The sequence below is a fragment of the Lampetra planeri genome, chromosome 81 (assembly GCF_965212315.1).
Source record: "Lampetra planeri chromosome 81, kcLamPlan1.2.h2, whole genome shotgun sequence".
NCBI lineage: Eukaryota > Metazoa > Chordata > Hyperoartia > Petromyzontiformes > Petromyzontidae > Lampetra > Lampetra planeri.
In genome coordinates this window covers 2895165-2916873 of record NC_136185.1, presented here as the reverse complement: position 1 = coordinate 2916873, position 21709 = coordinate 2895165, and the positions used below count along the sequence as shown (strand labels likewise).

The 21709-nt window shown below is 50.2% G+C and overlaps 1 protein-coding gene across 2 annotated transcripts in view; it reads right to left on the bottom strand.

Annotated features, from left to right (window-relative positions):
* Positions 1-7135: 7135 nt before the first annotated feature.
* LOC144738349 (uncharacterized) overlaps positions 7136-21709 on the bottom strand; it is a 236657-nt gene continuing 222083 nt past the window's right edge. The window contains exons 1-2 of one of the 2 annotated variants that reach the window (XM_078621397.1): positions 10970-11983; positions 7136-8933 (exon numbers count right to left, since the gene is read on the bottom strand). In XM_078621397.1, the coding sequence (XP_078477523.1) occupies positions 8345-8905 (561 nt within the window). In that variant the 5' untranslated portion in view covers positions 8906-8933; positions 10970-11983 and the 3' untranslated portion in view covers positions 7136-8344. Of the gene's footprint in view, positions 8934-10969; positions 11984-21709 lie in introns of those variants that run through there. The other variant, XM_078621396.1, reaches the window with a different exon arrangement.

Sequence of the window (21709 nt, the reverse complement as noted above, 5' to 3'; positions counted from 1 at the left end):
GGGTACACGTAGGGTACGGGTACGAGTAGGGTACGGGTAGGGTACGGTAGGGTACGGGTACGGGTAGGGTACGGGTAGGGTACGGGTAGGGTACGGGTAGGGTACGGGTAGGGGTAGGGTACAGTAGGGTACGGTAGGGTACGGGTAGGGTACGGGAAGGGTACGGGTAGGGTACGGGTACGGGTAGGGTACGGGCAGGGTACGGGTACGGGTAGGGTACGGGTAGGGTACGGGAAGGGTAGGGTACGGGTAGGGTACGGGTAGGGTAGGGTACGGGTAGGGTACGGGTAGGGTAAGGTACGGGTAGGGTACGGGTAGGGTACGGGTACGGGTAGGGTACGGGTAGGGTACGGGTAGGGTACGGGTAGGGTACGGGTAGGGTACGGGTAGCCGGGTAGGGTACGGGTAGGGTACGGGTACAGGTAGGGTACGGGTAGGGTACGGGTAGGGTACAGGTAGGGTACGGGTAGCCAGGTAGGGTACGGGTACGGGTAGGGTACGGGTAGGGTACGGGTAGGGTACGGGTAGGGTACGGGTAGGGTACGGGTAGCCGGGTAGGGTACGGGTAGGGTACGGGTACAGGTAGGGTACGGGTAGGGTACGGGTCACGTAGGGTACGGGTACGAGTAGGGTACGGGTAGGGTACGGTAGGGTACGGGTAGGGTACGGGTAGGGTACGGGTAGGGTACAAGTAGGGTACGGGTAGGGTACGGGTAGGGGTAGGGTACGGTAGGGTACGGGTAGAGTACGGGTAGGGTACGGGTAGGGTACGGGTAGGGTACGGGTAGGGTACGGGTAAGGTACGGGTAGGGTACGGTAGGGTACGGGTAGGGTACGGGTAGGGTACGGGTAGGGTAGGGTACAGGTAGGGTACGGGTAGGGTAGGGTACGGGTAGGGTACGGGTAGGGTACGGGTAGGGTACGGGTAGGGTAGGGTACGGGTAGGGTACGGGTAGGGTACGGGTAGGGTACAGGTAGGGTAGGGGACGGGTAGGGTACGGGTAGGGTAGGGTACGGGTAGGGTACGGGTAGGGTACGGGTATGGGGTAGGGTACGGTAGGGTACGGGTAGGGTATCAGGTAGGGTAGGGTACGGGTAGGGTACGGGTAGGGTACGGGTATGGGTACGGGTAGGGTACGGGTAGGGTACGGGTAGGGTACGGGTAGGGTAGGGTACGGGTAGGGTACGGGTAGGGTAGGGTACGGGTAGGGTACGGGTAGGGTACGGGTAGGGTACGGTACGGGTAAGGTAGGGTACGGGTAGGGTACGGCACGGGTAGGGTACGGGTAGGGTAGGGTACGGGTAGGGTACGGGTAGGGTAGGGTACGGGTAGAGTACGGGTACGGGTAGGGTACGGGTAGGGTACGGTACGGGTAGGGTACGGGTAGGGGTAGGGTAGGGTACGGGTAGGGTACGGGTAGGGTACGGGTAGGGTACGGGTAGGGTAGGGTACGGGTAGGGTAGGGGTAGGGTACGGTAGGGTAGGGTACGGGTAGGGTACGGGTAGGGTACGGGTAGGGTACGGTACGGGTAGGGTACGGGTAGGGTACGGTACGGGTAGGGTACGGGTAGGGTAGGGTACGGGTAGGGTACGGGTAGGGTACGGGTAGGGTAGGGTACGGGTAGGGTACGGGTAGGGTAGGGTACGGGTAGGGTAGGGGTAGGGTACGGGTAGGGTACGGGTAGGGTACGGGTAGGGTACGGGTACGGGTACGGGTAGGGTACGGGTAGGGTACGGGTAGGGTACGGGTAGGGTACGGGTAGGGTAGGGTACGGGTAGGGTAGGGTACGGGTAGGGTACGGGTAGGGTACGGTAGGGTAGGGTACGGGTAGGGTAGGGTAGGGGTAGGGTAGGGTACGGGTAGGGTACGGGTAGGGTACGGGTAGGGGTAGGGTAGGGTAGGGTAGGGGTAGGGTAGGGTACGGGTAGGGTAGGGTACGGGTAGGGTACGGGTAGGGTAGGGTACGGGTAGGGTACGGGTACGGTACGGGTAGGGGTAGGGTAGGGGTAGGGTAGGGTAGGGGTAGGGTAGAATAAGGGGGGTAGGGTAGGGTACGGGTAGGGTAGGGGTAGGGTACAGGTAGGGTACGGGTAGGGTACGGGTAGGGTACGGGTAGGGTACGGGTAGGGGTAGGGTAGGGTAGGGGTAGGGTAGGGGTAGGGTAGGGTACGGGTAGGGGTAGGGTAGGGTAGGGGAGGGTACAGGTAGGGTAGGGTACGGGTAGGGTACGGGTAGGGTACGGGTAGGGTAGGGTACGGGTAGGGGTAGGGTACGGGTAGGGGTAGGGTACGGTTAGGGTAGGGTACGGGTAGGGTACGGGTAGGGGTAGGGTAGGGGTAGGGTACGGGTAGGGTAGGGGTAGGGTAGGGTAGGGGTAGGGTAGGGGTAGGGTAGGGTAGGGTACGGGTAGAGTAGGGTACGGGTAGGGGTAGGGTACGGGTAGGGTAGGGGTAGGGTAGGGTACGGGTAGGGTAGGGTACGGGTAGGGTACGGCTAGGGTACGGGGAGGGTACGGGTAGGGTACGGGTAGGGTACGGGTAGAGTAGGGGTAGGGTAGGGTACGGGTAGGGTACGGGTAGGGTACGGGTAGGGTAGGGTAGGGGTAGGGTACGGGTAGGGTAGGGTAGGGTAGGGTAGGGTACGGGTAGGGGTAGGGTAGGGTACGGGTAGGGTACGGGTAGGGTACGGGGAGGGTACGGGTAGGGTACGGGTAGGGTAGGGTACGGGTAGGGGTAGGGTAGGGTACGGGTAGGGGTAGGGTACGGGTAGGGTACGGGTAGGGTACGGGTAGGGTAGGGTACGGTACGGGTAGGGGTAGGGTAGGGTAGGGGTAGGGTAGGGTACGGGTAGGGTACGGGTAGGGTACGGGGAGGGTACGGGGAGGGTAGGGTACGGGTAGGGTAGGGGTAGGGTAGGGTACGGGTAGGGTACGGGTAGGGTACGGGTAGGGTACGGGTAGGGTAGGGGTAGGGTACGGGTAGGGTAGGGTAGGGGTAGGGTAGGGTAGGGGTAGGGTAGGGTACGGGTAGGGTACGGGTAGGGTACGGGTAGGGTACGGGTAGGGTAGGGTACGGGTAGGGTACGGGTAGGGTACGGGTAGGGTAGGGTACGGGTAGGGTACGGGTACGGGTAGGGTACGGGTAGGGTACGGGTAGGGTACGGGTAGGGTAGGGTAGGGGTAGGGTAGGGTACGGGTAGGGTAGGGTACGGGTAGGGTACGGGTAGGGTACGGGGAGGGTACGGGTAGGGTAGGGTACGGGTAGGGTACGGGTAGGGTAGGGGTAGGGTACGGGTAGGGTACGGTAGGGTATGGGTAGGGTACGGGTAGGGTACGGGTAGGGTACGGGTAGGGTAGGGGTAGGGTAGGGGTACGGTTGGGGTAGGGTAGGGTAGGGGTAGGGTACGGGTAGGGTACGGGTAGGGGTAGGGTACGGGTAGGGTACGGGTAGGGTACGGGTAGGGTAGAGGTAGGGTAGGGGTAGGGTAGGGTAGGGGTAGGGTAGGGTACGGGTAGGGTAGGGTACGGGTAGGGTACGGGTAGGGTACGGGGAGGGTACGGGTAGGGTAGGGTACGGGTAGGGGTAGGGTACGGGTAGGGTACGGGTAGGGTACGGGTAGGGTACGGGTAGGGTGCGGGTAGGGGTAGGGTAGGGGTAGGGTACGGGTAGGGGTAGGGTACGGGGAGGGTACGGGTAGGGTACGGATAGGGTATGGTACGGGTAGGGGTAGGGTAGGGTACGGGTAGGGTACGGGTAGGGGTAGGGTACGGGTAGGGTACGGGTAGGGTACGGGTAGGGTAGGGGTAGGGTAGGGGTAGGGTACGTGTAGGGTAGGGTACGGGTAGGGTACGGGTAGGGTACGGGTAGGGTAGGGTACGGTAGGGTACGGGTAGGGTACGGGTAGCGTAGGGTAGGGTACGGGTAGGGTACGGGTAGGGTACGGGTAGGGTACGGGTAGGGTTACGGGTAGGGGTAGGGTACGGGTAGGGGTAGGGTAGGGTACGGGTAGGGTAGGGGTAGGGTAGGGGTAGGGTAGGGTACGGGTAGGGTAGGGTACGGGTAGGGTACGGGTAGGGTACGGGTAGGGTACGGGTAGGGTACGGGTAGGGTAGGGTACGGGTAGGGTACGGGTACGGGTAGGGTGCGGGTAGGGTACGGGTAGGGTACGGGTAGGGTACGGTTAGGGTAGGGGTAGGGTAGGGTAGGGGTAGGGTAGGGTACGGGTAGGGGTAGGGTACGGGGAGGGTACGGGTAGGGTAGGGTACGGGTAGGGGTAGAGTAGGGTAGGGTACGGGTAGGGTACGGGTAGGGTACGGGTAGGGTACGGGTAGGGTAGGGGTAGGGTAAGGTAGGGTACGGGTAGGGTACGGGTAGGGTAGGGTACGGGTAGGGTACGGGTAGGGTAGGGGTAGGGTACGGGTAGGGTACGGGTAGGGTAGGGGAGGGTACGGGTAGGGTACGGGTAGGGTACGGTAGGGTACGGGTAGGGGTAGGGTACGGGTAGGGTAGGGGTAGGGTACGGGTAGGGTACGGGTAGGGTAGGAGTAGGGTAGGGTAGGGTACGGGTAGGGGTAGGGTAGGGTACGGGTAGGGTACGGGGAGGGTAGGGTACGGGTAGGGTACGGGTAGGGTACGGGTAGGGTACGGGTAGGGTAGGGTACGGGTAGGGTAGGGTACGGGTAGGGGTAGGGTAGGGGTAGGGTAGGGTACGGGTAGGGTACGGGTACGGGTAGGGTAGTGTAGGGGTAGGGTACGGGTAGGGTACGGGTAGGGTACGGGTAGGGTACGGTACGGGTAGGGTACAGGTAGGGTAGGGTACGGGTAGGGTAAGGTACGGGTAGGGTACGGGTAGGGTACGGGTAGGGTAGGGTACGGGTAGGGTAGGGGTAGGGTAGGGGTAGGGTAGGGTACGGGTAGGGTACGGGTAGGGGTAGGGTACGGGTAGGGTAGTGTAGGGGTAGGGTACGGGTAGGGTAGGGTAGGGGTAGGGTAGGGTACGGTACGGGTAGGGTACAGGTAGGGTAGGGTAGGGGTAGGGTACGGGTAGGGTAAGGTACGGGTAGGGTACGGGTAGGGTACGGGTAGGGTACGGGTAGGGTAGGGGTAGGGTACGGGTAGGGTACGGGTAGGGTAGGGGTAGGGTACGGGTAGGGTACGGGTAGGGTAGGGGAGGGTACGGGTAGGGTACGGGTAGGGTACGGGTAGGGTACGGGTAGGGTAGGAGTAGGGTAGGGTAGGGTACGGGTAGGGGTAGGGTAGGGTACGGGTAGGGTACGGGTAGGGTACGGGGAGGGTAGGGTACGGGTAGGGTAGGGTACGGGGAGGGTAGGGTACGGGTAGGGTACGGGTAGGGTACGGGGAGGGTACGGGGAGGGTACGGGTAGGGTACGGGTAGGGTAGGGTACGGGTAGGGTACGGGTAGGGTACGGGTAGGGTAGGGGTAGGGTAGGGTACGGGTAGGGTAGTGTAGGGGTAGGGTACGGGTAGGGTACGGGTAGGGTCGCGGAAGCTGAACCCATCGCAATGAACTCGCGACGGCTTTCACGAATAAATTATGTTAATGAGGTGCCAGTCACTGGGCGTGGCTTTGCCCAAATAAGGATTGGCATTAATTCTAGATTTGAAGCTTTCGTGACTGCAAGGAATCATATTCTTAGTTTTTTTTTCGGTAAAGTCACCAGGTAGGTAAAACATCAAAATTAATGAAAAAATATAAAAAATAAAATGAAACAAAAATCACGACGTTTTGGAGGCAACACAAGTCTCCGTCATCAGGTGGGACCGTCACAGCCGAATTAGCTGCATCAAGTGAGGCAATGATTCAAGAAGTATTCCCTTATATGCAAGTTGAAGGGTGGAGAATAGGGGGGGGGGAGCTCATCAGAATGTGGTAGCCAATGAAAAACAATGGACTACGGCTTGGACGAGGTTGCTGCTGTACACGCCAACACAATGGACAGAGAGGGGGGAGGGGAGGTCTGATACACATGATAGACAAAAGAACGAAAATGCCCATGTTTATACCAATGCTGGCTGAACAATGAAGAGAGCACTGCCAAAAAATAACTGGGGATGTTAACACTCGGTAAAGTAAAGTAAAATAGTGCCTGTCAGATAAGATGGTCCAAAAAAGTGTAATTAAGTCTTTTTTTTGCGTGGTTGATAACATCTTTCCAATGATTACTAAGTTTGTACCCATCATCACGGTTGAAATTATGTCTGTGTTTGTATATTTGTATGGCTTCGTGCAGAGGTGTGGACTCGAGTCATGTGACTTGGACTCGAGTCATGAATTTGATGACTTGCGACTCGACTTGCATAACAATGACTTTGTCCCACCTCTGGCTTCGTGTACAAACCTTTGATGGTAGCCGGGAGGTTTGCAGAGAACCTTGGTCTCGGAAAAGTCAATTTCATGAGAGCCCACCGAGTTGTAGCAATGATCGGCAACGGCAGAAGAATCAGTTCTGAAACACGGCAGAACTGATTCTTCTGATTCGCCCTCGTGCGTGGTGACGTCATCGCGCTCGGGTTGGCGGGCGCCCCCGTGCGTGGTGACGTCATCGCGCTCCGGTTGGCGGGCGCCCCCGTTCGTGGTGACGTCATCGCGCTCGGGTTCGTGGGCGCGCCCCCATTCGTGGTGACGTCATCGCGCTCCGGTTGGCAGGCGCCCCCGTTCGTGGTGACGTCATCGCGCTCGGGTTCGTGGGCGCGCCCCCATTCGTGGTGACGTCATCGCGCTCGGGTTGATTGGGGCACCTCCCTGCGTGGTGACGTCATCGTGTGGGCGGGGGGGCTGGTCACGTGGGCGGGGGGGCTGGTCAGAATGTATCTCACATAATACAAAATTATAATTCGTGTTGTAGAGAATGTATCTCCTCTACGTGTAACTTTTGAGTGGTTTGCCTTGTAACTGATGAATGATTCGAGTGTGCTCCCTATTTCAAAGACAATGAGTTACTCCAGAGGGAGATGCTTCCTGAACACACAAAAAAACCCTTTGACCTGTATCACAAGAACAATGAGTCTCACCTGAGTGATCTGTACAGGTTACTTGCAAAACACACACTGTGTCCTAACATCACTTATTGAATGTTTGACCCTTATAGACAAAATGGTACATGTACGCACACAATCAGATAAGTATTCATTCAAAATTAGTGACAGGCATATTAACAAAATTTAATTACTGCACTGAAATATACTGCATTAGGTTACATTGCATTAACAAGAAGCTAATTTAAAAAAATACGCACCGTCTGCTTAACAGTGTATGTACAACATACTAATGCACCATTCAAAACGAGTCGGCCATTGCATGCTGGTGTCTGGGTCAAAATTGATAAAAATTCTAAACATTACCTACAAACTCCACAACTGAGATGCCACATCAACCATCGCCCCCTACTGACAGGCTCTTGTCCACATGCAGGCCGGTGCAGGGCCACCACCTTGTGCCACACAGGGGCAGCTGCTACTTGGGGATGCTCTTCGAGTGTTTGAGACGAGAAACGATACAAAACTCCGAATTGCCGAGGCAATTAAGCAAGCACAATATAAATGCCATTGATAACATTGAATGCTTGGGAGCTTATTGGCATTCGCTCCTGGTTAGAGGTCTACCCAACACACAGGTCCACAAAGACTGGCCGCTCTTACCCTGCAGGTTGAACCTAGGAAATGAGTGTTCAACTTCACATTCTTGTCATTAGAGGTCTGTGACAAAGGTGCATCTATTGGAGCGGCATCGTCTAAGGCAGTGGTTCTTAACCTTGTTGGAGGTACTGAACCCCACCAGTTTCATATGCGCATTCACAGAACCCTTCTTAATTGGAAAAATAAAATATTTTTTCAAATTGAAAACATAGGTACATGTTTTACTGGTGCACAATCATGAGTCAGGTGTGTGTCTTAACCTCCGCCGAACCCCTGAGACTGACTCACCGAACCCCTGGGGTTCGATCGAACCCAGGTAAAGAACCACTGGTCAAAGGCTTACGCATCTCCCGGGTCTCCATTTGACTTTGTATTGTCTCGGAGGAAGTCCACCCACACCTCCACTTCCACAAACTGCTGGGAGTCGCCTCGCTCTGCCTCACAGTCAGAATTCTCCTCCTGATTCACGTTGCCTCCATCGATGCGAAGGTCCCATTTGGGAGTTGAATCTTCATCTTCACATTTTACCTTCACTTCTTTGCTCTTCACCATCACGTCTTCAAATTTCACCATCACCTCTTCATATTTCACCTCGTTACCTTTAAGTGTCCAAGCTGGGATTTTCTTCCGGTTCTTGTTTGATGAGCGATGGGCTCATTGCAGCACTTTGACTTTCACAAGCTGATTTCACACTCCACTCCTGGTGGATCTTCTGATGCTTGTGTGTTCTCTGGTGTCGTTGAAGATTTGGTGAAAGTGTAAACGCCTTCTCACACACACCGCACTTGAAGGGTTCTCTCCCGTGTGTGTTCTCTGGTGTGCTACAAGATGAGCTGAACATGAAAACACCCTCCCACACACACTGCACTTGAAGGGTTTCTCTCCCGTGTGTGTTCTCTTGTGTGTTACAAGAGCAGATGACTGTGCAAACGCCTTCCCACACACACTGCACTTGAAGGGTTTCTCTCCCGTGTGTGTTCTCTGATGTGTTACAAGAGCAGATGAACGTGCAAACGCCCTCCCACACACACTGCACTTGAAGGGTTTCTCTCCCGTGTGTGTTCTCTGGTGTGTTACAAGAGTAGCTGAACGTGCAAACGCCTTCCCACACACACTGCACTTGAAGGGTTTCTCTCCTGTGTGAGTTCTCTGGTGCCGTGTCAAATGTGCAGGACGATCCGTGCTGTATGCACACCGGTCGCATTGATGCCTTTTTGCACCGAGCCGCGCCGAGTGCCTTTGCTCCATGAGACCACTTCTGCAGAGGCAGCGACAGCTGCAGACAGAAACAAAGAATATCCACACCATCTACACGTCAGTATCGAGGCACAGAGGAATGCATATATACACAGTCACACGTGACTTACACGTCTATAGTTATTCATATATTTATGATATAGTAAAAAAAAAGTGTCCCAAATTCATCACACGGGCTGTTATGGCACACAATGAGAGGGTAAATGGTCATGAACATGCCTGGAAGCCCTCGTATCTTCAAAATGAACGTTAACCCAAAACTCAGAGCACACAATTTCAGCTGTTTGGCTTCAAAATGAATGTTTATGAAAGCTAAATTCAGCTGACATAGCAAAGGGTGTTGAAAATAATACTATTTGTGTCATGCACAAATGCATAAATTAATGTTCAATCGCAACTTAGAGGTGTGAAGCCAGGCACAGATGTCCTTGATTGCTGGGATGAGCAGTTCCGACTTCAGCTGCTGCACGTGTGAGCAGTGATCACTTCCTGACTCCATATTTACAAAGAGTTCCTGAGGAAAACTAAAATAAACTACTGTTTTGATATAACCTCTGTGCTCAATAGAGTTAATAGACTTTACTGCAAATACAAACTTGACACTGTCACACACTCAGAGGTGGAGCCAGGATTTTCAGGTAGGGGGGGGAAACCCCTCCAGCAATGAAAAATTACAGGAGTTGTTAGTAAGTAAGGAGTTGTTAGTGAGAAAGGACTTGTCCCTTGCTTTTCATTCGACGCGTGTGATCGTCATCGCGCTCGCTGAACGTGTTGATGCCTTCAGGAAAGAAAAATAGACTTTTGTATTTTGGGGGGGGGGGGGGGGGGAATGACCATGACGTATGTGGCATCAACCCGCATCACACCTGAGCTAAGCGCTCTGCAATGCTTACCCCCCTACCACATGGCTCTTCGCGCGCCGTACTTCTACAGCTGTTCACAGCGTGCCGGGAGATTTTAGGTGGCGCTTCGCTCCTGGCCGATAAAGTCATTGGCTTCTCGGAGTTTCAATACTAATCCGTGTGAAGAACGGGTACAACTGCCATCTTAAATATAAAGCAGAACTTACACCTGTTTGTTTGTGTGCAGCAGCAAAAACTCTCCAACGCTGAGCTCTGGCGTCATGAAATTTTCACAGCTTATGCTGTCTGGAATGTCTAAGCGAGCGCCGCGTCATTCCCTTCCCGAGTGGCAAAAATCGACCTGACGTAGCAGTGGGTTCAGGTTGAATTTCCTTGAGTGAAAACATCCGATTTAGGTAAATTGAAGTGTTTCGGCTTCTTTCTTGCAAGCATCAATTTTTTCAGGGTTTTTCATTGAATTATGAGGGAATATTAAATTAATCCAAGACAAGAATCCAAGTCCCGGGCAAAGCCGGGTAGTGAAGCTAGTTACTAATAAACCCCAATGATCCTATCGAAATTAGGGATTTCTATCGGATCGTTGGGGGGGCACGTGCCACCCCACCCCCACTGGCTCCACCACTGTCACACACTGGCATGGTTCACAGGTGGTGGTGTGTCCAGACCCACGCCTGGCCACCTTCACCTGCTCAGTATTAATGCTTCCTCACTCCACCAAGTAATTCATTGAGGATCAACCACCACAGCCGAGGCTGCGTGTCTCTCTGTGGTGAGATGTTATCTACCTGTCCTGGCATACAGGAAGTCGTGGGTTCGATCCCGACCCTGACGCCTGCTGTATATTTGTAGTTTACGTGTCTCTCTCTCTCTCTCCCCGTGGTCGCGTGGATTTCCTTCCCGATCCTCGGGTTTCCCCTCCACATGTAGAGAGTGAACACCGCCACGCGTCTAGAGTGAACACCGCCACACGTCTAGAGTGAACACCGCCACACGTCTAGAGTGAACACCGCCACGTGTCTAGAGTGAACACCGCCACGTGTCTAGAGTGAACACCGCCACGCGTCTAGAGTGAACACCGCCACGTGTCTAGAGTGAACACCGCCACGTGTCTAGAGTGAACACCACCACGCGTCTAGAGTGAACACCGCCACGCGTCTAGAGTGAACACCACCACGCTGTTGACGAGCCTCACCTTGTTGTTGTTGTTGTTGTGGGCAGGTCGCTTCTGAACACAAGAGCGGTACAGCAGCTCAAGCGGGCGTGGCCTGGTAAAAAATGAAAAGAAACTGTGAATATTTAAAACAAAACAAAGTTACAAAGTAGCGAGCCAGGTGAAGGGAAATTAAAACTTAAGCAAGATACTCTTTGGTTCTTTCGGTAAAGTCACGTAGAATAAATAAATACATTATGTAATAGCATACGACGTTTCAACTGCAACACAAGCAATCATCATCAGGTACAAATGAAAGAGAAAAAAAACCTATTAAACTTAGAGTCAGCTAACATAACAGTCAACACCCTACCTGGTTGATAATGTTCTTCCAAAGATTGCTCAATTTGAGAGAGAGACACGGAGACACATAGACAGACACATAAGCAGAGAGAGAGAGATGACACAAAGACACACAGAGAGAGACACACATATAGACACACAGAGAGAGATGACACAGAGAGAGACACACATAGGCACACAGAGAAACAACGCCTCTGTGTTGAGGCCTTAAATAGAGAGAGGGGGGGGGTAGAGAAGGGGGTAGAGAAACTAGCACGTCAATGCAAGGCCGTAGCCATGGAGTCAACATTGGGGGGGACCAAATCTTCCACGGGTCTGGGGTCCCCCCCCCAGAAAAATATGTAAATTTGAAAACTATTTTCCTGCCATTTCCTCCCTAAAATATTTTTAAAAGTTCACTAGGACATGGGATGGACTTTGTTTTATTTGATACAATAATGTCTAATAGTGTATTGTAATACATTGCTCTGTTTTTTCTTTTTTACCTTTTCTTGTTTCATAGTGTGTAATGGCAGAGATTAGGGATTCATAAAGTACAACGCAATCCTATAAACAGGAATCTATGCATTGTGATATGAAGACAAGTCCAGATTTCGTGGCCAAGGTTTAGCAAATTGTTGTCTTTATTAACAGAGCATCGCAATTTTTATTTACAAATATTTTTACAGAAACATATTGGGGGGGCATATTTGATTATGATACTTATTATACAATATTATAACATTATAATTATAACATATTATACTTATTATAACATTATAATTATTATATATTATAACATAATACTATACTTATTATAACATGTTATAATGACGGCCTTGTGTCAATGAGAGACTTGGAGGTTTGGTGACTGCACAGAGAGAGAGAGACACTTAATGTAATGCAACACAGAGAGTCGGTCAACACACCAACTAACGTACTCTTAGGTTTTGTCGGTAAAGTCACCACGTAGGTAAAAAATGAAATTAAAATTAATAAAAGTACAAATATAAATAAAATAATAAAATTATAATAAATCACGCCTCACTTGATGCAGCAAATTATAGTCTACATTATAGACTGCCAGTAAACTCACCCAGCTTAATAACCAGGCTACAGTCTACATTATAGACTGCCAGTAAACTCACCCAGCTTAATAACCAGGATACAGTCTACATTATAGACTGCCAGTACACTCACCCAGCTTAATAACCAGGCTACAGTCTACATTATAGACTGCCAGTACACTCACCCAGCTTAATAACCAGGATACAGTCTACATTATAGACTGCCAGTACACTCACCCAGCTTAATAACCAGGCTACAGTCTACATTATAGACTGCCAGTACACTCACCCAGCTTAATAACCAGGCTACAGTCTACATTATAGACTGCCAGTAAACTCACCCAGCTTAATAACCAGGCTACAGTCTACATTATAGACTGCCAGTAAACTCACCCAGCTTAATAACCAGGCTACAGTCTACATTATAGACTGCCAGTAAACTCACCCAATTTAATAACCAGGATACAGTCTACATTATAGACTGCCAGTACACTCACCCAGCTTAATAACCAGGCTACAGTCTACATTAGACTGCCAGTACACTCACCCAGCTTAATAACCAGGCTACAGTCTACATTATAGACTGCCAGTACACTCACCCAGCTTAATAACCAGGCTACAGTCTACATTATAGACTGCCAGTGCACTCACCCAGCTTAATAACCAGGCTAGTCTACATTATAGACTGCCAGTACACTCACCCAGCTTAATAACCAGGCTACAGTCTACATTATAGACTGCCAGTACACTCACCCAGCTTAATAACCAGGCTACAGTCTACATTATAGACTGCCAGTACACTCACCCAGCTTAATAACCAGGCTACAGTCTACATTATAGACTGCCAGTACACTCACCCAGCTTAATAACAAGGCTACAGTCTACATTATAGACTGCCAGTACACTCACCCAGCTTAATAACCAGGCTACAGTCTACATTATAGATTAAATTAATAAAAACGCCTCACTTGATACAGCAAATGTGGCTGTGACGGTGCCACCTGATGACGGAGACTTGTGTTGCCTCCGAAACGTCGTGATTTGTTTATATTTTATTTCTATTTTTACTTTTATGAATTTGTATTAATTTCTTACCTACATGGTGACTTCACCTAGAACTAACGCTTCGCCTGGCTGATCGCGTTCTTCCACAGGTTGCTCAACTAACTTCTTGGTTCTTTCGGTAAAGTCACTTAGAATGGAAATAATAAAAATTAAAGAGAAAATTATTTTATTATTTCCATTCTACGTGATAGAAAACATAATTAAATTGTATAGTTTTATTGTTTTATTTCTATTCTACGTGACCGAAAGAACCAAGAAGATGAATCACTGCAGTCACGAAAGCTTTAAATCGAAATTGCTCAACTAAGCGAGAGAATTGAAGCGAACGCGACCAGGCGAGGGCAGGAGGCAAGGCCCCGCGTTGTAAAGTTCCAAAGTGGACATCGCTTCCATGCTCGCTGCTACTCAATTGACATCCCTACGAGAGAGAGTGAGGCTCTACCTCGGTAAACAACAACAACCACAACAACAACAACAACCACCACAACAACCACAACCGCGATGAGATTTCTCGCCTCAGATTTCAGTTCCCGCGCGGAGCGTCAACTTTCCGTTACCTCGTGACGTCACGCGGCGGCAGCTGCAGGTGACATGACGTCACTTGTGGGGTACAAGACACTCCCTTCCCACAATGAGCGGCTCTGTAACTTACATAAATTATGTTAATGAGCCTGGCCCAATCGTGGAGGGATGGGCCGTGGGTGCCGAACCGGTCACAACGAACTCGTGACGTCTTTCACGAATAAATTATGTTAATGAGCCGCCAGTCAGTGGGTGTGGCTTTGCCCAAATAAGGATAGTGCTTGAATAGATAACGGAAGTGACCCAGGCAGAGGTGACGTCACGCTCCCTTGAGACCGGTTGGGGTGAAATCTTTGGTGACATGACGTCACTAGCAAGGTACACCTCCCCCTGGCGTTTCACGCCGATGAGGTCATGCTGAGTGGTGACGTCACGTAGCGGGATTAGAGTTTAAGTTGATTAAGATTAATTTTCCATTGCTCCCTCCCTTGAACAGAGACCCCTTGGGTGTGTGAGCTCAGCTCAACAATGTGGACATTATTGTGTGTGTACACACACATGGACAGTGTGTACACACACATGGACAGTGTGTACACACACGTGGACAGTGTGTACACACACGTGGACAGTGTGTACACACACGTGGACAGTGTGTACACACACGTGGACAGTGTGTACACACACGTGTACACTGTGTGTATGTGTGTGTATGTAATATTGTAAATTACGGCGGGAGACCACTTGACGGGTAGCACACACGATCCCATTTTCCAGCGCGTGTCACCCCTACATACACGCGTGTGTACGTGTCCGTGTCTGTGTGTGTATGTGCGTGCGTGTGTGCCTGTGTGTGTGTCCGTGCCTGTGTGTGTGTACATGCGTGCGTGCCTGTGTGTCCGTGCCTGTGTGTGTGTGTCCGTGCCTGTGTGAGCGCCCGTGATTACGAACACTCCCCGCATACCCCACTTACGAATAATAACAGGGGAGTCAGTTGTGAGTGCGAAGGGACTGGTGGCCACGGGAGGTAATCATCACCAGCGGTGCCAGGCTAGGTGTCTGTACCCCCCCCCACTCACCCCCCGGTGCCAGGCTAGGTGTCTGTACCCACCCCCCACTCACCCCCCTCTCTCTCTGTGTCTCTCTCTGCTTGTTAAATCATCACCACCACGGTGCCAGGCTAGGTGCCTGTACCCCCCCCCACTCACCCCCCGGTGCCAGGCTAGGTGTCTGTACCCACCCCCCACTCACCCCCCTCTCTCTCTGTGTCTCTCTCTGCTTGTTAAATCATCACCACCACGGTGCCAGGCTAGGTGTCTGTACCCCCCCCCCCACTCACCCCCCGGTGCCAGGCTAGGTGTCTGTACCCACCCCCCACTCACCCCCCTCTCTCTCTGTGTCTCTCTCTGCTTGTTAAATCATCACCACCACGGTGCCAGGCTAGGTGTCTGTACCCCCCCCCACTCACCCCCCGGTGCCAGGCTAGGTGTCTGTACCTCCTGTTGTGTACTAGCCTTCTTCCAAACTTGATATTTTTATATATTATCTTTTTACTTGATATATAATGAATGAAAACACCCCAAAGCGCAGCAAACTGCAAAACACCAGGTGTTGTTAAGTAATGAACTGGAGGAGGGCTAGGATGGCAGAATTGCAACCTTGCTTCAAGGAAAGATAAGGCCTGATGAACGGGCATATGTCACCCGTGCAGGCGGCAGAGACAGTGGGAGAGTCAGCCAGACAGAGTTAAGGCAAAAAGCCCAACCATCTATGACCTCAGCACATGGGCGAATAATGGGGCAGTGTCGACTCGAAGGCAATGGAAGGAAGCAGAGGCGCCTTTGTCTGGATCACGGCCACAGAAGGCCGGGGGTCATCACTGATTGTGTGTTTAGGGATTCCGAGCTAATTGGAACACGCGCACACAGGGAGGAGAAATACGCCTTGTTCTCCTGCAGCTGAGGGAGCAAACCCAAAAAAAGGCCAAGGAATTAAATTATTAAATAAGTGGGTCAGCTCAAGGCTGTGTACACAGGAGAGGGAGCTGATTAACAACCCTGCACGTCTGAACGTGAGGGGGCCTTGTCCTGAAATTAATCACACTCCCAGAGCAGAAGGTTGGATGACCACAGTGAGACGAGAATAAGGGTGTTGTGCCTCTCTCAAGGCTGCGGGCTCGGCTGAACAGCGAGGCTGCGGGGGTCACCAGAAGTTCGTGTTCGCCTAGTTAAGTCAAAAAGCTCAATTATTCTGTATTGCTATTAAAGTCACGTTAAAATCGGAATTTAACAACAGGGTAGGCTAAAGTTATTGATATGAAATGTTATTTCCATGCCTTAATACTTTATATACAACTCGACCCGAAGCATAACGGGATGAATCACCACCAGGTCGAATATAAAATACATAATAAAAGAGCGATGTTAAACCCAGGGTCGGAGAGAAGGGAGATCCCGGCCGTCTTTGTATCCCCGCAGCGCGGGATAGGAGTGTATACGCTCGGGGAAACACCTCCACTTGAGTCAAGCACCACGATGGGAAATGACAGACCTTAGGTTACATACAGAATCATAACTGTGAAATGGTAAGGGACAAATGTTAAACTTTTTCCATTTCTTTGTGCGTCAGTGAGGGTCGGAGGGAGTGTGCCCCTCCCTCCAGGTGGTGCAACACGGACAAAGGTGCCTATGAGACGATTTGTAACGTCTGTGTTTTGGTTCATGAAGAAGGCCAAACAAGAGATAATATCGCACCCAGACAGAGAGACGACCTCGAGGCAATTTGTAACACCTGATTGTTTGCTCGTGGATTTTATGGAGGGAATATGACAACGGAATATACCGTGGGTGATGCACACAAGGACACACGGACGTACGGACACACACATGGACACACCTACACACGGACAGATCCTGACACAGTAAATCAAAAGAAACCCCGCCTTGTGGGCAGGGTCTAAAGGGATTTTTCGGCATAAAAGAAAGGACCCTGAGCATTGGAAACCAGTTCGACCAGCGGGTCGGCTCAGGAGTTCGACCAGCGGGTCGGCTCAGGAGTTCGACCAGAGGGTCGACTCAGGAGCGAGCTGCGACCAGCGGGTTGGCTCGACTCTTCAACTCGTCTGGACTCAGCCGAGTTCAGCCGGCTCTCGGGGCTCGACTCAAGTGGCTCCCCATCTCCTCTGCAGGCGGGCAAGACCCGCTTGACAGCTCAACTCGGCCTGCGTGGGTCAACCTCTGCCGCGTCGGAGGTCTCTGCTGCCGCCAGAATCGCGGTTTGGCGACGAGGCGACGACCCAACACTGCACGCTGCGAGCGAGCTGTGGGCGCCACCTACCGACCGGGCATCCAAACCAAATTCACCACGGCGACAGGGGAGCGACTGATACGTATGACGCGCACCGCCCCCTCACCACACGACCACCAGGCGTCTGTTTGACATAAAGAACCGACTCCGAACACTGACTATTCAAGACAACTCTTACCACTCAAAAACACTCGAGACCGAGTGATGGCCATCCGTCGTTTATAAGAGTATTCGTAATTTTTATCTTTAATATTTAGTGGGCTGTACTCTTAATCGCATAAATTCCCAACAGATCCATCAATACGAATTGATTCTTGGCACCTCCTTCCGCCAAGCCACGCTCACGTGGGGAGTGGTGGCCCACCAGATCCTTATCAGGTGATCTGGTCCCCAATTAGTAAACTTGATAAGATAACGATCTTCGGAAAAGGAGCACCGTCGCAGGCCCTTACTCCGAGCCATTCTGTTGTCAGATAACCTGCCGATGTATCTGTTGAGATTGGTGCCTTTAAGAATAATAACTGTTTTTGATTGTGTTTTTTTTTATCGCCGTATAATCTTTCAAGTATCTTTCAGTCATAATCGCTGCACGTACTCGCATCCTCTACAGAATATTCAACTGTCCCGTGACCCAAGGTACTAACAACGTGATAAGGGTTGCGTATGATCAATAAGGAGGGCGGTACTGCGTGAATAATATTGAGTAATCATTCATTAACGTTAAGGTTTTTCTTAGCATAGTATTTGCATGTTTTAACGACTCTCTCTCTCACTAACAACCATCGCGTTATGCGGGATCCATGTGCCGTTGTCAAGTGAAATCAGACAATCATTGATGATACTGTATTGATGCCGTGTTGACGTTCCGGGATTGAGAGTTCGCATACTATATCATAGTTGAGGTTGAATTAGTAATAAATTGATTAATACAGAAGTGGTTGTGTGATTCTTTCCTGAAATCTATGCATAAGATCTGCTTCTGCGTTGAGATCTGAACTTGGTGACCTTAATAAACACACTAACACATACTCAGTAAATGTTAAAGCGATAACGGGGTGAACCGGGGACCTAAAAATAAGCGAGAATGAGACGAACCTAGACAACGATGCCGAGTTAATCTAAGTTAATCTTGCATACTTACACCACACCTGCATAACTGCATACGATTAATTGCCTTATTCCGATCGATAACCCACCCTCGTCACCGAGGCGGGGTCTGGTTATCATAACGACTTGCATTATCATAATTACACCCACTCGCATAATTACTACGATTACCTCTCGAATTGGCATAATTAAATGTGCATAATTACATAAATTAACATATTTCCGGATAATTACACATTTGGCCAAATTTCATTTGATTATTATTATTTTCACTGAATATTCATAACCCACATATACAACATAATAATTTCACCCACGCACGCATACAACACATCAAAATTTTGATACCCAACATATACAACATAATGGGGGCTCGTCCGGGATCTCTCGCAGACAGTTTATGCATGAATTCAGGAACGAATCACTGTTGTGTTAATCAAAGTGTTGTGAACTAACGTTGCCTTGTGATTGTAAACGGGCGTAAAACAAAACAAAACGCGCTCTGAAGGGAAATACCAGAGTAGCAGAGTATAACAAAGACAGCTGGGCTGAGATTATTTGCTCGAGTTGAACTGACGCATCCTGTGATACAATTGTTTATAAGTACTCTGAAAAGGAATGTCAAAGTAACTCCTGCCACTTGAGATGATAGGATTAAGAATAATTTTTGAATGGGTGACGGGGTACGGGGAACTCGTATTAAAACGTACCGACCAATCTGTTACAAAGCAGTAGTCAGAGAGACATATGGGAAGGGAGCTGTATCGATAACATGAACACACCTCGGGGGAAACTAATTGACTGGATAAAATGTAACAAAGGCGAACACGATGCAAAAACTACAGGAAAGGCAGGACAGGACTCATTCCTTTTCACACAGGCATACAGACAGGGATTGTGGAATGAAGGAAAATTCGGAAAGGAAACAGGAGAGAAATCGTCTCTAATAAACGAGGAAAAATGTCCTCACACCATCGTAAGGGAGGAGAAATCAGGGCTCGCGACACCAGCGAAACTCACAGACGTGGATCCACAGAATAAATATGGAAGTAACATTAAATCACACTCATTCGAGAGAAGGGATGGAGAGATACATATGCAAACAAAAACATGTGAGATTGACAACTTCACAGATAGAGGGAAGCAAAATGTTAAAGTAAAGTCGACAGGACGTGCTCCACTAAGGGCAGAGGCAAAAACTGAAGGGAAATGGCAACACGAGCGACACGGCATTGGGCGCGCACACAGAAAATGCACACCGATTAATCACGCCCCACACAGAACAGATAAAAGTGACAGATTGCCTGATGATAACTTGTTTGATGATGACGCTGACGGCGATCAACTTTCGGAATACTTATTCAACAGTAAAACCCTTAAATTGATGGACAAGGCTCTAGTCAGAATTCCCGATTTTGACCCCCACAATAAGACTATGGATATCCACACACATATCGCGACAGTGGAAGAGGAGGCAATGATTAGAGGGTTGATGAGACGGGATGAAAAAGCGAGTTTGTTGAAACGAAGCTTAAATAAAGATTCTATCCCATGGGTAAAGTCACTACCACACAAGGTTAGAAATGATTTTAAACAACTGAGCCTGGCAGTGATTCGGAAGTTTGGAGAATATTCGACACTCACTGAGGGGTTTTATGCTGTAAAATCGATGACCCAGGGCATGGACCAAGATCCACGTGACTACCTCGTGCAATTTAAAAGAGCGTATTACGCAGGCGATGTGAATCAATACCACGAAGGAGATAAAATGTTCAAAATTATGTTTTTTGAATCCTTGAGCCCAGAGATTACAGAAAGGGTAAGAATGGTTTTGAATCCAGAAACCGCATCCTTACGTCGCATAGAGAGCAAGGCGTACATGGCATGGTTATATAGAGCTAAGAATCATAATTCGGATCCAGAACACAGGGAGAGGGATAAAGAACCCAGCCTCTCAGAGAGGAATAAAAATCACCGAGCAGTCCCACAATGCAGGGCGGAGCAAACACGCACGCACACATGGCAAAATAACCCAGAGAGAGGTTGGCACGAGAATGAGAGCGGCACAAAGCCGAACATTCAGGAGAATCGTAGGAGGGAGAGGTTCAGAGCAGAACCATATCAACACCCCATCCCACGACACACGCAAGGTTCAAATTACGCACAGAGATGGCAAGATAACCACCTAGCGGGAAGGTGTTACACAGACCGCGGAGGTATGGATGCGAACATTCAGAGGAGTCGCAGGATGGGAGGTCAAACACAATCGATCCAATTCCGACCAATTCCTCCACCGGCTATACCAGGAGGGAATAGAGGAATAACACAGAATGCGGTCCAAAGACATGATAAACAACCCACAGTGAGCGCGAGCGAGCGGCCAACACGCGCCCCACCCGCCGAGGTATTAAACCCGAAGCTCAATGAGGAATACAAGGACAGGGTTGCATTGGAGCGTGATCGGACAGTACAAAAACAGACAGCAGGGACACGCCCTGAGGAGCGCAGGCATGAGCCTTTGAATGGAAAATATCCAAGGGAAACCAAAATTTATGTGGATCGGAGTGCCAAAATGGAGACGAATGTCCATGACGTATCGGGAATGGTGTTGGAATCCAACACACTCGTAAAAACAAAGAGGGCAACATTACGAGGGACAGAATTAAATCGACACACTGACTCGGCAAGTGTGCATGTAATCGCAGGGAGAGCGAATGCCAGTGATGACGGAGTACAGAAGTTGGTTGTGTGCGCGAATTCTGATTATGTGCAGCACAATTTTACACCACACACTTCCACGACGCGAGAGAGTGAGAGGGGAAATTACAAAAACGAACCGGAAAACCGTGATCGAATGATCAAAGTGATAAGTGGTAAACCAGACACTCGGAACTTGGTAAAAAGATTGCAAGGATGTAACAGGAGGAAATTAACGCAAAAATGCGTTCGAAACCGCTACCTAGCGTTTCCCAGGATTTAACAAAAAAAAATTAATATCCGTCGGAGTTATGAGGGATGAGAACCATGTAACTGGTGCTATCGATGTTAAAGTTGTGTTTTATTTCTTTTGCTTATTTCAAATGTAACCTTGTTAAGATTGTGATACATGCGCGCGCTTTGGAAGGAATGCGTTATGGATTAGTACCGATGTTTAACGTTGTGTTTTATTTCTTTTGCTTATTTCAAATGTAACCATGTTACGATTGTGATACATATGCGCGCGTCGTAAGAAATAACCGCCGAGAGTGAGGGCGGCTTATAGATTCATAACACAAAAAAAGGGGCATTTACTTGGTTTGAAAATTCGCCAGTGGCCAAATCGACCCCTGATAATTTTCAAACGGGCGAATTGTTGTGTCTATCCTTTTTTAATTAA